General features: G+C 45.6%; 1 protein-coding gene across 2 annotated transcripts in view; it reads left to right on the top strand.

Annotated features, from left to right (window-relative positions):
• The window catches only part of prkd3 (protein kinase D3), a 66,294-nt gene extending 49,162 nt beyond the window's left edge, over positions 1 to 17,132 (top strand). The window contains exons 5-18 of one of the 2 annotated variants that reach the window (XM_024429913.2): positions 959 to 1,122; positions 1,899 to 2,088; positions 2,224 to 2,301; positions 2,402 to 2,582; positions 3,751 to 3,952; positions 10,204 to 10,480; positions 12,758 to 12,813; positions 13,243 to 13,315; positions 13,488 to 13,594; positions 13,730 to 13,891; positions 14,597 to 14,695; positions 14,809 to 15,076; positions 15,517 to 15,602; positions 15,780 to 17,132. In XM_024429913.2, the coding sequence (XP_024285681.1) occupies positions 959 to 1,122; positions 1,899 to 2,088; positions 2,224 to 2,301; positions 2,402 to 2,582; positions 3,751 to 3,952; positions 10,204 to 10,480; positions 12,758 to 12,813; positions 13,243 to 13,315; positions 13,488 to 13,594; positions 13,730 to 13,891; positions 14,597 to 14,695; positions 14,809 to 15,076; positions 15,517 to 15,602; positions 15,780 to 15,953 (2,117 nt within the window). In that variant the 3' untranslated portion in view covers positions 15,954 to 17,132. Of the gene's footprint in view, positions 1 to 958; positions 1,123 to 1,895; positions 2,089 to 2,223; positions 2,302 to 2,401; positions 2,583 to 3,750; positions 3,953 to 10,203; positions 10,481 to 12,757; positions 12,814 to 13,242; positions 13,316 to 13,487; positions 13,595 to 13,729; positions 13,892 to 14,596; positions 14,696 to 14,808; positions 15,077 to 15,516; positions 15,603 to 15,779 lie in introns of both variants that reach the window. The other variant, XM_024429912.2, reaches the window with a different exon arrangement.
• The last annotated feature ends 491 nt before the right edge of the window (positions 17,133 to 17,623 follow it).

The raw sequence follows: 17,623 nt of genomic DNA, 5'->3' as shown, positions 1-17,623 counted from the left end.
CTACTCTCTCCACTACTGTCCCGTTGATGTGGATAGGGGGGTGCTCCCTCTGCTGTTTCCTGAAGTCCACAATCATCTCCTTTGTTTTGTTGACGTTGAGTGTGAGGTTATTTTCCTGACACCACACTCCGAGGGCCCTCACCTCCCCCCTGTAGGCTGTCTTGTTGTTGTTGGTAATCAAGCCTACCACTGTAGTGTCGTCTGCAAACTTGATGATTGAGTTGGAGGTGTGCATGGCCACACAGTCGTGGGTGAACAGGGAGTACAGGAGGGCTCAGAACGCACCCTTGTGGGGCCCCAGTGTTGAGGGTCAGCGGGGTGGAGATGTTGTTACCTACCCTCACCACCTGGGGGGGGGCGGCCCGTCAGGAAGTCCAGTACCCAGTTGCACAGGGCGGGGTCGAGATCCAGGGTCTCGAACTTGATGACGAGTTTGGAGGGTACTGTGGTGTTAAATGCTGAGCTGTAGTCGATGAACTGCATTCTCACATAGGTATTCCTCTTGTCCAGATGGGTTAGGGCAGTGTGCAGTGTGGTTGTGATTGCGTCGTCTGTGGACCTATTGGGGTGGTAAGCAAATTGGAGTGGGTCTAGGGTGTCAGGTAGGGTGGAGGTGATATGGTCCTTGACTAGTCTCTCAAAGCACTTCATGATGACGGAAGTGAGTGCTACGGGGCTGTAGTCGTTTAGCTCAGTTACCTTAGCTTTCTTGGGAACAGGAACAATGGTGGCCCTCTTGAAGCATGTGGGAACAGCAGGACGTGTCTCAATATGTCTTCACAAATATCTCAAGACATGTATATGGCTATGAAGTGTTGCATGGCTGAGTTTATCAAGCCGCAATGCCGACATCCAAAGAAACCGTCTGTTTGTGTTTGTTGCGTGTAGCATGTACTGTACAGGATGTGTGTTATTCTTCATGTGTAATTAGTGACCCCTGTGTCCTGTGTACTTCCAGGTTGTGGGCTGAACTACCACAAGCGCTGTGTCTTCAAGATCCCCAACAACTGCAGTGGGGTGAGGAAGAGACGTCTGTCCAACGTGTCCCCGCCGGGCCCCTCGCTCTCAGTCCCCCGGCCCCTCCCTGGTCCCACAGAACATGCTGTGGTCGTCCTGGAGGAGGTAAGACCTACGCTTCCATTGGTGGAGAGAGATGTCCTGTGGTAAAGATACATTCTGTACAATGTAAAGAGCTTTGAGACCCAGTCAAAGGGTCTATGTAAATGCATTTCCTTATAAAGTTACACCCTTGCACAGTTTATTGCTTACAAAGTGAAAATGGTGTACCTCAACGTCCCTTATGAATGTACTGTAGGGTTTTAATCTACAGTACAGTTACTAACCAGTTCTAGTTACTTTCTTATATGTTCAATGTGATTGTAATCTAACTGTTATTCTGATTGAGACACATTTGTCAGTTGGCAAAACATCAACTACCAGGTGTAATTGTCTAAGTTCGTCTGCCAAATCTCTTGAAATATCTTATTGTGAAACACGACAGCAAATTGAATTTAATAAACTAGGATTATGAAACTTGTTTGTATGAGGCTAGCTGGATGGAGGCTAGCTGGATGGAGGCTAGCTGGATGGAATATTCTCAATGGTTGACCAGTGCTTATGAAAGGTCAATGCAAATTCAGTTAGACTAATGAAATGAAACACTTGTTAATTCTAGCCCATGTTTGTGTATTTTGTACTGTGTTGCTGTCTCGCTCATTGAACTTGAACGGACACGCCATCCCTCCCCTCCTTCCCTCTTTTGCTATGTCCTTCCTTCCTCACTCCCCCTTAACCTTGGTTCACATACTTGTTCCATCTGCCCCTCCTTCCCTCTCTCCTTTCTTTCTTCCTTCCTTCCTTCCACCTCCTCCTCTCCTTCCCTCTGTCCCCTGCAGCAGCGCTCCCACCAGGAGGCAGGGAAGAGGATCCTGTCGTGGAGTGGCCGGCCCATCTGGATGGAGAAGATGGTGCTGGGGCGAGTCAAGGTGCCTCACACCTTCGCCATCCACACCTACACCCGGCCAACCATTTGTCAGTACTGCAAACGTCTGCTCAAGGGCCTGTTCCGCCAGGGCATGCAGTGCAAAGGTAATATCCTACCTTCCTTTGTCTCTGTTTCTCTGTATAACCCTCGGTCATTATCTGCCTTGACCGCTTGACCTTACTGTCGCTAGAGCTCCAGATTGTGCTCTTAAATCAATGTTTTCTATACTTTCTTTTCAGATTGTAAATTCAATTGCCATAAGCGGTGTGCATCAAAGGTACCAAGAGACTGCTTGGGCGAGGTTTCCTTCAATGGAGGTAGTTTCTGTTTACCTGTTTTATTTCACATTGATATCATGCCCATGTCATGAGTCATACAGTAGCTGAGTAGCACATCTGCCGTTGTGTGTGTCCACAGAGCCTGCCAGCCCAGGACCTGACTCTGACAGTACCATGGAGGTGGATAGTAGTGATGTGGAGAGCACCAGAGGACTACTGGATGACTCTGAGGAACCTTCAACCCCAGAGCACAAGATGTTCTACATAGACTCTCCTTTCCTGGACCGCGAGAAGGACGAGGAGCCCATCAAGACCATCAGGTATTTACGTTAACTTATAGAGTAATAGTTGTGTACACAAAGACAGTTGAAGTTGGACGTTTACATACACTTAGGTTGGAGTCATTAAAACATGTTTTTTAACCACTCCCCAAATTTCTTATTAACTATCTATAGTTTTGGCTAGTCGGTTAGGACATCTACTTTGTGCATGACACAAGTAATTTTTCCAACAATTGTTTACAGACAGATTATTTAACTTATAATTCACTGTATCACAATTCCAGTGGGTCAGAAGTTTACATACACTAAGTTGACTGGGCCTTTAAACAGCTTGGAAAATTCCAGAAAATGATGTCATGGCTTTAGAAGCTTCTGATAGGCTAATTGACAGGCGGCAGGTAGCCTAGCGGTTAGAGCGTTGGACTAGTAACCGAATCCCCGAGCTGACAAGGTAAAAATCTGTCGTTCAGCCCCTGAACAAGGCAGTTAACCCACTGTTCCTAGGCCGTCATTGAAAATAAGAATTTGTTCTTAACTGACTTGCCTAGTTAAATAAAGGTAAAAATAAGTAAATAAACTTGAGTCAATTGGAGGTGTACCAGTGGATGTATTTCAAAGCCTACCTTCAAACTCAGTGCCTCTTTTATTGACATCAGCCAAGACCTCAGAAAAAAATTGCAGACCTCCATAAGTCTGGTTCATCCTTGGGAGCAATTTCCAAACGCCTGAAGGTACCACGTTCATCTGTACAAACAGTAGTACGCAAGTATAAACACCATGGGACCACGCAGCCATCATACCGCTCAGGAAGGAGACGCGCTCTGTCTCCTAGAGATTAACGTAATTTGGTGAGAAAAATGCAAATCAATCCCAGAACAACAGCAAAGGACCTTGTGAAGATGCTGGAGGAAACAGGTACAAAAGTATCTATAAAACCGGCATAAAAAAGCAAGACTACAGTTTGCAACTGCACATGGGGACAAAGATCGTACTTTTTGGAGAATGTCCTCTAGTCTGATGAAACAAAAATTTTGAATTTTGAAAAACTGAGTTTAAATATATTTGGCTAAGGCATATGTAAACTTCCGACTTAAACTGTATCTATCTAACTTCTTCCTTGCTTCCTTTCCATTTTTGCTCAGGTCCAGGTTGCTGCTAAGTACTTTGTGACAAATGTTTTAATAAAAATAGTTGTGTGTGTGTCCAGCCCATCCACCAGCAGTAACATCCCTCTGATGCGGGTGGTCCAGTCCATCAAACAGACCAAGAGGAGGAGCTCCACCATGGTGAGGGAGGGCTGGATGGTCCACTACACCAGCAGAGACAACCTGAGGAAGAGACACTACTGGAGACTGGACACCAAGAGCCTCAGCCTGTTCCAGAACGACACTGGAGCCAAGTTTTATAAGGTGAGAGAGTAAGATGGTGCCGGAGAAGAAGGCAGACATTTTACGTGCCCCCAACCGATTCTGTTTTTTGTTTGCTGATTTGTATTGTTTGTAACATATTTTTTTACTTATTTTGTACATAAAGTTGTCGCTACCATCTCTTATGACCGAGAATAACTTCTGGACATCAGGACTGCGATTACTCACCATGGACTGGCAGAATCCTTTTTTTCATTAACGAGTCTGACGAGGCCGACACGAACGATATGCTGCTTTCTCGCGAACAGGCCCGGATCCCCGTGATTTGCGTGAAGAGGAGGCAGAGAAAAAGGGGCCGGAGGGCGGGCTGCCTTCTGAGAAGTCATAGGCGATCGAATAAACCTCCACTTCCTTCCATTCTGCTAGCAAACGTGCAATCTTTGGACAATAAAATATATGACCAACGGGGAAGATTGAACTACCAACTGGACATTCAAAACTGTAATATCTAATGCTTCACAGAGACGTGGCTGAACGATGACACTATCAACATACAGCTAGCTGGTTATACGCTGCACCGGCAGGATAGAACAGCGGCGTCTGGTAAGACAAGGGGCGGCCGGCTATATATATTTGTAAGTAACAGCTGGTGCACAATATCTAAGGAAGTCTCAAGCTATTGCTCCCCTGAGGTAGAGTATCTCATGATAAACTGTAGACCACACTACCTACCTTGAGAGTTTTCATCTGTATTTTTCGTAGCTGTTGACATACCACCACAGTCAGAGACTGGCACTAAGACAGCATTGAATGAGCTGTATTCCGCCATAAGCAAACAAGAAAGCGCTCACCCAGAGGTGGCGCTCCTAGTAGCCGGGGACTTTAATGCAGGGAAACTTAAATCCATTTTACCAAATTTCTATCAGCATGTTAAATGTAAAGCCAGAGGGAAACAACTCTGGACCACCTTTACTCCACACACAGATACGCATACAAAACTCCCTCGCCCTCCCTTTGGCAAATCTGACCATAATTCTATCCTCCTGATTCCTGCTTACAAGCTAAAATGAAAGCAGGAAGCACCCGTGACTAGATCAATAAAAAGTGGTCAAATGAAGCAGATGCAGGGGCCTCCCGGGCGCAGTGGTTAAGGGCGCTGTACTGCAGCGCCAGCTGTGCCATCAGAGACTCTGGGTTCGCGCCCAGGCTCTGTCGTAACCGGCCGTGTCCGGGAGGTCTGTGGGGCGACGCACAATTGGCCTAGCGCCGTCCGGGTTAGGGAGGGTTTGGCAGGTAGGGATGTCCTTGTCTCATCGCGCACCAGCGACTCCTGTGGTGGGCCGGGCGCAGTGCGCGCTAACCAAGGTTGCCAGGTGCACGGTGTTTCCTCCGACACATTGGTGCGGCTGGCTTCCGGGTTGGATGCGCGCTGTGTAAAGAAGCAGTGCGGCTTGGTTGGGTTGTGTATCGGAGGATGCATGACTTTCAACCTTCGTCTCTCCTGAGCCCGTACGGGAGTTGTAGCAATGAGACAAGATAGTAGCTACTAAAACAATTGGATACCACGAAAATTGGGGAGAAAAATTCAACAACAAAAAAACTCACAACAAAAAAAATGAAGCAGATGCTAAGCTACAGGACTGTTTTGCAAGCACAGACTGGAATATGTTCCGGGATTCCTCCAATGGCATTGGGAAGTACACCACATCAGTCATTGGCTTCATCAATAAGTGCATCGATGACGTTGTCCCCACAGTGACTGTACATACGTGCCCCAACCAGAGCCATGGATTACAGGCAACATCTGCGCTGAGCTAAAGGCTAGCGGGACTCTAACCCAGAAGCTTATAAGAAATCCCGCAATGCCCTCCAACGAACAATCAAACAGGGAAAGCGTCAATACAGGACTAAGATCGAATCGTACTACACTGGCTCTGATGCTCGTCGGATGTGGCAGAGCTTGCAAACCATTACAGACTCCAAAGGGAAGCACAGCCAAGAGCTGCCCAGTGATACGAGCCTACAAGACGAGCTAAACTACTTCTATGCTCCCTTCGAGGCAAATAACACTGAAACATGCATGAGAGCACCAGCTATTCTGGAAGACTGTGTGATCACACTCTCCGCAGCCGATGTGAGTAAGATATTCACAAGGCCGCAGGGCCAGACGGATTACCAGGACGTGTATTGCGAGCATGTGCTGACCAACTGGCAAGTGTCTTCCCTGACATTTTCAAACTCTCCCTGTCCGAGTCTGTAATACCAACATGTTTTAAGCAGACCACCATAGTGCCTGTGCCCAAGAACACAAAGGTAACCTGCCTAAACAATTACCGACCCGTAGCACTCACGTCTGTAGCCATGAAGTGCTTTCAAAAGCTGGTCATGGCTCACATCAACACCATTATCCCAGAAACCCTAGACCCACTACAATTTGCATATCGCCCCAACAGATCCACAGATGATGCAATCTCTATTGCACTCCACACTGCTCTTTCCCACCTGGACAAAAGGAACACCTATGTGAGAATGCTATTCATTGACTACAGCTCAGTGTTCAACACCATAGTGCCCTCGAAGCTCATCAATAAACTAAGGACCCTGGGACTGAACACCTCCCTCTGCAACTGGATCCTGGACTTCCTGATGGGCCGCCCCAAGATGGTAAAGGTAGGTAACAACACATCCACCACGCTAATCCTCAACACAGGGGCCCCTAAGGGGTGTGTGCTCAGTCCCCTCCTGTACTCCCTGTTCACTCATGACTGCACGGCCAGGCACGACTCCCAACACCATCATTAAGTGTGCTGATGACACAACAGTGGTAAGCCTGATCACCGACAACAACGAGACAGCCTATTGGGAATATGTCAGAGACCTGGCCGTCTGGTGGCAGGACAACAATCTCTCCCACAACGTGATCAAGACAAAGGAGATGATTGTGGATTACAGGAAAAAGAGGACTGAGCACGCCCCCATTCTCATCAACTGGACTGCAGTGGAGCAGGTTGAGAGCTTCAAGTTCCTTGGTGTCCACATCACTAACATGGTCCAAGCACACCAAGACAGTCTTGAAGAGGGCACGACAAAACCTATTCCCCCTCAGGAGACTGAAAATATTTGGCATGGGTCTTCAGATCCTCAAAAGGTTCTACAGCTGCACCATCGAGAGCATGGTGGTTTCTAAACAGCTTCTACCCCCAAGCCATAAGAATCTTGAACACCTATTCAAATGGCTACCCAGACTATTTGCATTGACCCCCCCCTCCCCTCTTTTGCACCGCTGCAACACTCTGTTGTTATCATCTATGCATAGTCACTTTAATAACTCTACCTGCATGTACGTATTACCTCAACTAACCGGTGCCCCCGCACATGGACTCTGTACTGATGCCCCCCTGTATATAGTCTCGCTATTGTTATTTTGCTGCTGCTCTTTAATTACTTGTTACTTTTATTTCTTATTCTTATCCATTTGTTTTAACTGCATTGTTGGTTAGAGGCTTGTAAGTAAGCATTTCACTGTAAGGTCTACTTGTTGTATTCAGCATTTCACCTTAAGGTCTACCTGTTGTATTCAGCATTTCACTGTAAGGTCTACCTGTTGTATTCAGCATTTCACTGTAAGGTCTACCTACACCTGTTGTATTCGGCGCATGTGACTAATAACATTTGATTTGATTTGGGAAATGAACTTTGTGTTTGATTTGAACACCACAGAACAACTATTGCCTGACATAGACAGAGACATGGTGGAATGAAATGGAGAGTCTGCATTTACATTGAACTTTCTTACAATCTATTAAAAATATCACAGAACAACATAACCATAGACCATTCATTGACATTTATCTGAGTCTATACAGTGTCTACAACCCAATGAATGGTTTCAACCAAACACTGAATTTCCCCTAAATAAAGTGACCAGTTTTTTTTGTTTCTGATATTTCAAGATGTGTTTTATTGTCTGGTGTGTACAGTGTGTAAAAGATCCTGCTGAATGTAAGGGTGTCAGTGGTGGTGTGAATAAGACTGGGGGCTGCTGTGTTGTGAACTACAGTGAGGTCAGTGACACAGAGAAAATCCCCCAGCCTGCCTCGTGTGGTTTCACAAGCAGTCCACTGACATTTCTGTGTGGCTGCAAAGTGAAAGGGCTTATGCTTCTGTCTGTAGCCACCTTGTTTGTCATCAGCAGTATTTTACTCTGAAAATGTTAAGGGTTTTTGCTGGGGAAATCTGATAGAAAATGAGATGTCCAACACATTATTAAAATACATTGTAACTTGTTGCATCATCCATATCAGATATCCTCTTTCAAATGCCTTACCAAACCATCACCATAAACCTTTCTTGTCCAGTTCAAATACATTTGACACACAAAGTGAACTGTGTAATTATGATTTCCAAGTGCTATAACTCCAGCTTCAGAGAGTGTGTGTGACAGTTCCATGGTGACACCAGTGGTGTAGGCAGTCTTTACCATGCCACAGGGGCTTAATAGCTGTTTAATTAGACACTGGGGACTGAGGTATCCAGGCAGGCAGGCCTCGTTCCCTCTGTGTAAAGGCTTCCACATGTTCAGTACAGCCTTGCAACTGGGAGCCTGTACCAGCCTCTGTACCATATGGCTGTTTCACTTTGACACCTCCCCCGATTGCAGCTAGAGATGTGACTGAGTGTGACAGTGTTTCTGTTGCTACAGTTTCTAGCTACGTGTGTTTGTATGATCGCCTGATCCCCCACATTGGGGCTACCATTTTCAACAAGTTTAATAGGTATTTTCTACTCTGAGGTCCACTCTCCCAGTGGTAAACTAGCTGTAACTGACACACCCTCCATCTTCCCAGCAGTGACAACAGTGGACAGGAAAGGCTGCTTTACATTATTGTTTACTTTCAACTTGGCACTCAGCTCAGCGCTCAGTACTTAAAGACGCTCAGGAGACTAATTGAAGACTTGCTGTTTGTGAATGGGTTCTTTCTTATTCTTCTGTCAAATATTGTCATATGGGTCGTTCTGTCTTATATGTTGCTGCGAGTGTGTGTACAGATTGGGCCAGTGGTGACATTAGGTTATCCAATGTAGCCTCTGTCTCCTGGGCGTTTCCACCCACTGTCTCTCAATACAATTCAATGTACTTTATTGACATGGAAAGTAAAACACTTACGTTGTCAAAGTAAACATATAACAGCGATGGTCAATGGTGGCTCATTCTCTCTCTCACTCGCTCTCTCTCTCTCCTGTTCTTCTCAGCCCCTAGCCCACTGTCATGTGGCTGTCCCCTCCTCTCCTCTCTCTACCTCCAGTCATCTGATTAGTGGTGGTGGTTGTGTGGCGACGCATCAGATGGCTGCCCTGTTCTACATTTGGAAGTCATATAGGCTTCTTTTTTGAAGACGAGACCCCTGTACTTGTGGTTTCCAAAACCCTTTTATGGGGGTAAGGGGGCTTCACTGAGATTACCCAACCCTTCTCCCCTCCCAATCCCTGAGGTTTTTGGTGTCCGATGGTAGTCGCCCTGTCTCACGTCTTGGTGGCTGGCAGCGAGGCGGCTCATGCCCAGATAGGGGTCTGGTGTCCTTCCTTGTAATCATGGGGCCTCTTCTCTTCAATGGGACTGGGCCTGGGTCATGTGTGCCGGCCCTGCTAACCACAACCACTTCATCTGACACGCTGTGGTGAGCCACGCTCAGGGGACCCAAAGGGGAGGAGGATGGTGAGACGAGGCACTACAGGGACTCCTATTCGCTAGGGACTTCCTCCTTCTTCTTTGATTTGCATTTGACAGTGAGACTGGAGGGAAGGGGGACTTTTAAAGTGTGCTCAAACTGCCCTTTGCACCACATATCTTCTAAGGGGCTGTCAGATAAAGGCTATGCACTAGGCAGGGGCTGTGGATACACTATACTGTGGAAAGGGACTAGGACCCACTTTGAATAACTCTTTCTGATACGCGTGCTAAGCTGAGGGAGATTTTTCAGCGCTTACCTCTGACTTTACCCGGGGGATTTGGTGTCTGCTTCTGTCTGATCTGACTGTCTATCTTGTGAGTAATTGATTCAGTGAATCTTGTCTTTCTATGTTTTTCTCTTGTTTCTTTTCTGTGTCTCATGGTTGTATTCGTGGTTGTATTTGTCTTCTGTGCCTCTCTCTCCCCAATCACTAGCGGTGATGTCGTGGCTTTCTTTGTTTTTGTCTGTTATGATCCTGATCTCTCTCTTTCTTGCTCTTTCTCTCTTTCTTTCTCTCTCTCTCTTTCTTTCTCTCTCTTGCCCCTCCCTCATGGCCCCCAGGAGATCCCTCTCTCAGAGATCCTGCAGGTGGAACAGTCGAGGGACCTCAGTAGCCTAGCCCAGGGCAGCAACCCACACTGCTTTGAAATCATCACCTCCACCATGGTCTACTACGTTGGAGAGAACAACGGGGGCCAATACCACAGCCCCGCGCTGACAGCCTCAGGCGTGGGAATGGAGGTGGCCCAGGGCTGGGAGAAGGCCATCCGTCAGGCCCTGATGCCTGCCACACCCCAGCCCAGTGTGGCCACCGCAGCCAGGCAGGGGAAGGACCACAGTGAGTACAGTACCGTTCTCATGGTAGACATGTGGCTATGAAATCATACCACAGCCCCGCGCTATGACATGTGGCTATGGCTATTGGAAGTTGTACTGACTGGCTATTGCTCTGGTTTAGGCTACTGATCATAGAGTGTATACGGTAGTTATTTCGATTAGAGGTAGCACTGACATGTATTTGACATATTGTAGCTATTGGCACTAGCACTGGAAAGGTGGTATGAGATTAGTTTATGGGTCATTGACGATATTGGTCATTTAGTGGTTTGATATATTACATGAGTGTTTAGTGGGTCAGGAGAGACCCTGCTTGAATCCCCAAGTTTTTAAAGTTGTTTTAATTGAACCTTTATTTAACTAGGCAAGTCAGTTAAGAACAAATTCTTATTTACAATGACGGCCTACACCGGCCAAACCATAACCCGGACGACGCTGGGCCAATTGTGCGCCGCCCTATGGGACTCCCAATCACGGCCGGTTGTGATACAGCCTGGAATCGAACCAGAGTCTGTAGTGACGCCTCTAGCACTGAGATGCAGTTCTTTAGACCCCTGCACCACTCGGGAGCCCTGAGTTAAGGTCAAGTGAGGTGATGTTCTGGAGTGAGAGAGCAGTCAGTCTTGTTTTGAGCTAACAAAAAAAGGCATCATCAGAAATGACTGTGCCTTCAGACACAGCAAAGCCTTGAATTGTGAAACCATGGTTGACCTTTTACCTCCTGTGATTCTAATCATAAGATAATAAGATAAGATGTACTTTGTTGTTCATTAACGTATAAAGAACGCAAATGTGTCTTTTTGCTCCCAACCCAACCCTCTGAGAAACACACTCATAGCCCGAAGGGCTGGAAGCAATGGGTCAGCGCCCCGGAGCAATTATAGGATATTAAGTGCCTTGCTCAAGGGCACAACAACAGGCGGTGGTATCTAGGATGATGCCAGCAACCCTCCGGTTGTCGGCTCACTCCGCACCAGATTATCCCGTCTGAGCTGAGATTTGAACACTAGGCTTCCTGCCACCCAATCAAATTGATCATCATTATTATGATAATGACGGTGATGATCAACTAGATCCAGTGGCGGGGTGTTTTCTGGTTGGATTGGATGGTTGGGCATAATTATAATAAATTGTACAAAAAATACAATATTTTCAAACCTTGATTAAGGTGAGATATATATATATATTTTTTTTTGTGGGAATACTTGGGACCACATTTCCTAAATTGAACAAATGTTTAGCTCAATTCCTGGTGATTTTGGAGTCTTTTTAACTACCCCCAACTCCAATTATTTTTGTTTATGATTACTTTAACATTTTTACTAAAAACTTGGGGCGACCAAAATAACCAAGTTGCGGGTTTGCCTGTTGCAGACGCCTGTCTTAAAAGCTATAGAGCCAAGGTGGCACATTCAACTGGTCGCTCTCCTGTGGGCACATGGTGCAACACCTGAAACCTGACATAGATTCAGCGGATTATCTGTGTGTGTTAAAATGTGCGCTCCTCTTCCATCGCATCCAATACACTAATGCACATTCTAATAATGAAGATGGCCGAATCAGACGAGTGGTCTTTTTTCACCTTTCGGTTATGAAATTAACACACTTCTGGTTCAGTGCTCACCATCACCATAGCAGGTTCTAATGTTTATGAATAATTTCTGTTAGAGTAGATATGAGATTAAATGAGCGCCATTACCTGCCATCTCATGTACTATATGTCCCCGGTGGCCATTTGTCTGGCTGTACCTACTGGTGCAAAGCATATGGTGAGGGTGGCAATGCCAAACAGATGAGACCCACTACCTCACTACCCCTCAATATTCAACCACTCTGAAATGACAACAAGGGCTTGTGCCCTATAGTCCTACAATATGGTCCTTCGCCAATGAGTAAGTACAGGTGGGCATACTTTGTTGTCCATAGAGAAGATGAAAGCTGAGACTCTGTTATTTGATTATACAATTATGTTTTATTGTTTGGCAAGACATGACTTGGGAGCCTCATGACTGAATATTGGCCTCAGGAGGCACCCATAACCTTAACTATGAAATGTAACACATAGTTATGCTGTTCAAAAAAAAACGAATCTGTCCCAATCAATTATACAGGGTCATTATTGTTTATGTAATGTTACAGCTGTGATAGGCTTGGAGGACATGAACAAAAAGTGAGAAATGCATCTCTGTTTATGATTCATTAGGAATGCATTGGGTCCTTTATGCATTTGTAATGTACAGTTGTGTAAAGTAAACACCGCGTTGATTTTCCCCTCTAGAACAAGAGGTGTCTATCAGCATATCTGTGTCCAACTGCCAGATACAGGAGAATGTGGTGAGTGTGGTCACTTTTTCAGATCATCTTGCTCAATTTCTCAGTTGTGTTTTCTGTGTGTTCAATCTTGCTCAATTTCTCAGCTGTATATATGTGTGTGCGCGTGTGTGTGCAGTCGTAAAGAACTAATCTGATACTTCTGTATTCTTCATGGACCATTAAACATTGTCCATTGTAAAAAAAATCTATATTTAAAACAAATTAAGGAAGTCACTCATACACTTATGGGAAAGGGGGATTCTCATACGCACTGTACTTGTGCATTGAGTGAAAGTGACCCATTTGTCATATCAATGACCATACCAATACAACAGCATCTATCCAACAATGATATATCAGTATACATCCACAGTTTAATGTATATTAGCACTAGCAATACCCTTTACGATAATAAACTGCAGTAATACAGAAGTGTTTCCCTCTCTGTAGGATATCAGCTCTGTGTACCAGATCTTCTCTGATGAGGTGCTAGGATCTGGACAGTTTGGGATTGTGTATGGAGGTGTGTGCCTGGACATCCATGTTTTGATGTGTTGCAACTAAACATAATGTATTCTCTCAACCCAAACCAAAACACACACACACTTCATGCCAGGTACTTACATCGATCTTTATGATACTATACAGTATACAATATAAGTACATGTGGACTCATTATTTATTTCTGTTGGCAGGGAAACACAGAAAGACTGGAAGAGATGTGGCAATCAAGGTGATTGACAAGATGAGGTTTCCTACCAAGCAGGAGAGCCAACTGAGGAACGAAGTGGCCATTCTCCAGGTAACACATAGACCCTCATGCTGTACCAGTCAGATAGTCATTCTACAGTAGTCATTCTTGCTGATTTTCAAACAGTGAAACTGTAACGTGGTACAGTATGGAGTGTTGAAGCTAAAGGTTTGTTCCCTCGTTTAGAACCTTCACCATCCTGGTATCGTCAATCTGGAGTGTATGTTCGAGACGCCTGAGAGGGTGTTTGTTGTCATGGAGAAACTCCATGGAGACATGCTGGAGATGATCCTGTCCAGTGAGAAGAGCAAGCTCCCAGAACGCATCACCAAGTTCCTGGTCACACAGGTCTGTCTTTCTCTCTAACTTCCGTCCCCTCTATTTCTCTGTCCTTCCTCATCTTTCCCCCACTTTCTCTCGTCCTCCCTCCCCCTCTCTCTCGTGGTGTGGTAGTCTATATAAGCAGTAATAGACTCAGCCCTGGGCCTGTTTGTTCTTGTGGTGTATGGATACGGGGGGATTGTTTACGGAACAGGCTGGTCTGGATGGCATCATGGCCGTGTCCCTCCTGCTGGATTACAGCCTGCGGTGCCGTAGTGGTGCGCTGTTCTGCCCTGCTGCCTGGTCTCTGGTCTGTGGGCTGATTAGAAGAGAGGGGCCCCAGGGCCAAACGGGAGCGGGTTCATTAGGCATGGAGCTGCACATGAAAATAAACAGCAGCAGGTCCGGCTCTGATGTGGTTTAACAGGACTTTGTCAGGGGTTGGGCAGCAGCATGGAGTTGTTGGAGTTGCATGCAGCGCAAGCAGCTACAGTTGATGATTCCACTACAGCAGAGAGGACACAGTGATGAGGTCATGTGTCCATATGGAAACTAGGAAAGTGACCACCCTAGAAATAGCTTAGTGAACTACTAAAATAGTTATGCAGCTCTCATTATCCATTACATTATATTCTGTGAGGGAGTCCATACTGTTATATGAGGAGATCATTGTGTGTTATTATGTGGTCTGATCTCACTAACCCATGAGGGTTGGGCTATTTTCTGTAACAGATCCTGGTGGCTTTGAGACATCTGCATTTCAAGAACATCGTCCACTGTGATTTGAAGCCCGAGAACGTGCTGCTGGCCTCAGCAGAACCCTTCCCACAGGTAACCAACATGCAACATCTCACCTGTCAGACAAGTTTGCTATCTTTCTAGCAAAATATTGCTTGTATGTGTATGGGGGAGACAATGTAGCATTGTGTTGTGTGTCCCGGCAGGTTAAACTGTGTGACTTTGGCTTTGCTCGTATCATCGGTGAGAAGTCGTTCAGGCGTTCGGTGGTGGGTACCCCGGCCTACCTGGCCCCAGAGGTGCTGCGTAGTAAGGGCTACAACCGCTCCCTGGACATGTGGTCTGTGGGGGTCATCGTTTACGTCAGCCTCAGCGGGACATTCCCCTTCAACGAGGACGAGGACATTAACGACCAGATCCAGAACGCTGCCTTCATGTACCCACCCCAGCCATGGAAGGAGATCTCTGCAGACGGTAGGAAGAAAGACCTGCTTGAATAATATTCAAATGCATGAATGCTAAGTAAGACAATTGAGGACAAACATCTCTGTAAAGCGTGCAGCGCAACTAATGAGTCTAGTCATACAGCTAAAGAAGTAGACCGATGGTGTGATACGACAAGCAGTCATTTGAAGCAACTGGAAGTTATTTTGTCTTAGTTATCACTTGTATACCAGGTTGCACTATGGTTTTTCATATACACTAGTGTAGGTGTATGTGGGGGATATTTATTTGGGGCAGCTCGGGAGAGTTGTCAGTGATTCATGTAAACCACAGACAACAGAAAAGTCAAAGAACCGCAGGGTCTGAAAACCACGCTGGTAGATCCAGACGTGTGGGTAGAGAGACAGCACTGATGTTTAATGTCTACCTCTCACTTTGAGACTAACATTACATCTCTATTCCTCTCACAGCTACAGATCTCATTAACAACCTCCTACAAGTGAAGATGAGGAAGCGATACAGTGTGGACAAGTCTCTCAGCCATCCTTGGCTACAGGTATTATAATAGCTTCATTATACTGTAAGCAGTGCACAGGCACATCTAACAAAACATTCGCACACATTTCATGATGTGACCTAGAACAAGGCAGACATTGCATTGGATCCCTGCTGTAACTCCTGCTTCCCTCGCCCCCTCACTCCCTCTCCCCCTCTCTCTTTCTCTCTCTCTCAGGACTACCAGACGTGGCTGGACCTCAGGGAGTTTGAGACACGGCGTGGCGAGCGTTACATCACCCACGAGAGTGACGATGTGCGCTGGGAGGAGCATGCAGACGAGCATAGCCTGGTCTATCCTAAACACTTCATTATGGCGCCCAACCTGGACGATATGGAGGAGGGGCCCTAGTAGCCAGGAGGCCAGGTTACAGGTGTGGCCAAGAGGAAAACATCAGGAACCTCTGCAGGTTGTTGACCTTTGGAAGCATTCCCTCTAAAACTGGTTGGGAAAGGGTCAGACACCCCTGTGCAGGGACTGTGTGACAGGGGATTCTGACCCAAGACTCTGTGGTTAGACATACAGGTGCAGACAGGTGGCTCTGGGGAGGCCCCTGTTTCTTCAGGACACCGCAGTGGAACCAAAAACTTTGGGAGAAAGACATTTCTTTTTTTTTTCCTTATCTTGTAGAATCATTCCAGCTCAACTTCATTGGTCCTTTTGGGAAAAGCATCATTACTATAAACCAAAGGACAATTAAAGTTGAAGGGATATAATTTCCTTAACATTAGGAGTGAGTAATGGTATGCCATTCTACCTGTGAAGGGCTTACAGATTAGTGAGCTTAAAGGGCACTTATCACAAGGGATTTGTATCCACAGAATGATTGGAATGCGTAGGTATTTGCAAACACAACTTTGTGCTTATTCCAAGACAGTTTTGAAACCATGTCCTTTGACAGTATGAAACTGGAGCTATCATTTGCATGTAGATGTTGTACTTTACTAATGGGAGGTAGATTTTTGCACTATGCTACCATCAAGTCCAACAATTTGAAAAGTTAAAGCTGCTACATCAGGTTCCCTAGAGAGAATGACAGAATGACAGAAAGTGTTGTCTACAACAAAACTTAAAGTTTGTGCTAAGAGCTTGATACAGTAATGCCTAGGTGAGTAGCATAGAGATTGTGAAAATGGCTACAATGCAAAGCCTTTAGTAGAGAACCTGTCATAAACAGTGAGCAAGTCAATCAAAAGGCGCAGGGACCAAAGACTGAATCCAGCTAATTGATATTATACATCTTCAATTCCCCTGTCTTCTCACGACCAATAACTCATCTGTTTTTCTAATGGCTGTCTTATCATTGTGGTTCACTCTACTTCGTTGTCTAGAAAGTGGCTTGACTATTGTACATTCCAAGCAGGGTTCGAGCCAAACCTGGTGATGGGTCCACTACCCCTCAAGGTATTACAGTAGCTATCTACAGTTGAAGTCGGAAGTTTACATACACTGAGGTTGGAGTCATTAAAACTTGTTTTTCAACCACTCCACAGATTTCTTGTTAACAAACTATAGTTTTGGCAAGTCGGTTAGGACACCTACTTTGTGCATGATACAAGTAATTTTTCCAGCAATTGTTTACAGACAGATTATTTCACTTATAATTCACTGTATCACAATTCCAGTGGGTCAGAAGTTTACATACACTAAGTTGACTGTGCCTTTAAACAGCTTGGAAAATTATGTCATGGCTTTAGAAGCTTCTGATAGGCTAATTGACATAATTTGTGTCAATTGGAGGTGTACCTGTGGGTGTATTTTAAGGCCTACCTTCAAACTCAGTGCCTCTTTGCTTGACATCATGGGAAAATCAAAAGAAATCAGCCAAGACCTCAGAAAATAAAATTGTAGACATCCACAAGTCTGGTTCATTCTTGGAAGCAATTTACAAATGCCTGAAGGTACCACATTCATCTGTACAAACAATAGTACGCAAGTATAAACACCATGGGACCACGCAGCCGTCACACCGCTCCTAGAGATGAACGTACTTTGGTACGAAAATTACAAATCAGTCCCAG

Source organism: Oncorhynchus tshawytscha, linkage group LG08, assembly GCF_018296145.1.
Source record: "Oncorhynchus tshawytscha isolate Ot180627B linkage group LG08, Otsh_v2.0, whole genome shotgun sequence".
NCBI classification, from domain to species: domain Eukaryota; kingdom Metazoa; phylum Chordata; class Actinopteri; order Salmoniformes; family Salmonidae; genus Oncorhynchus; species Oncorhynchus tshawytscha.
The sequence above is the reverse complement of the archived record's forward strand: the minus strand, read 5'-3'. Positions and strand labels throughout refer to the sequence as shown.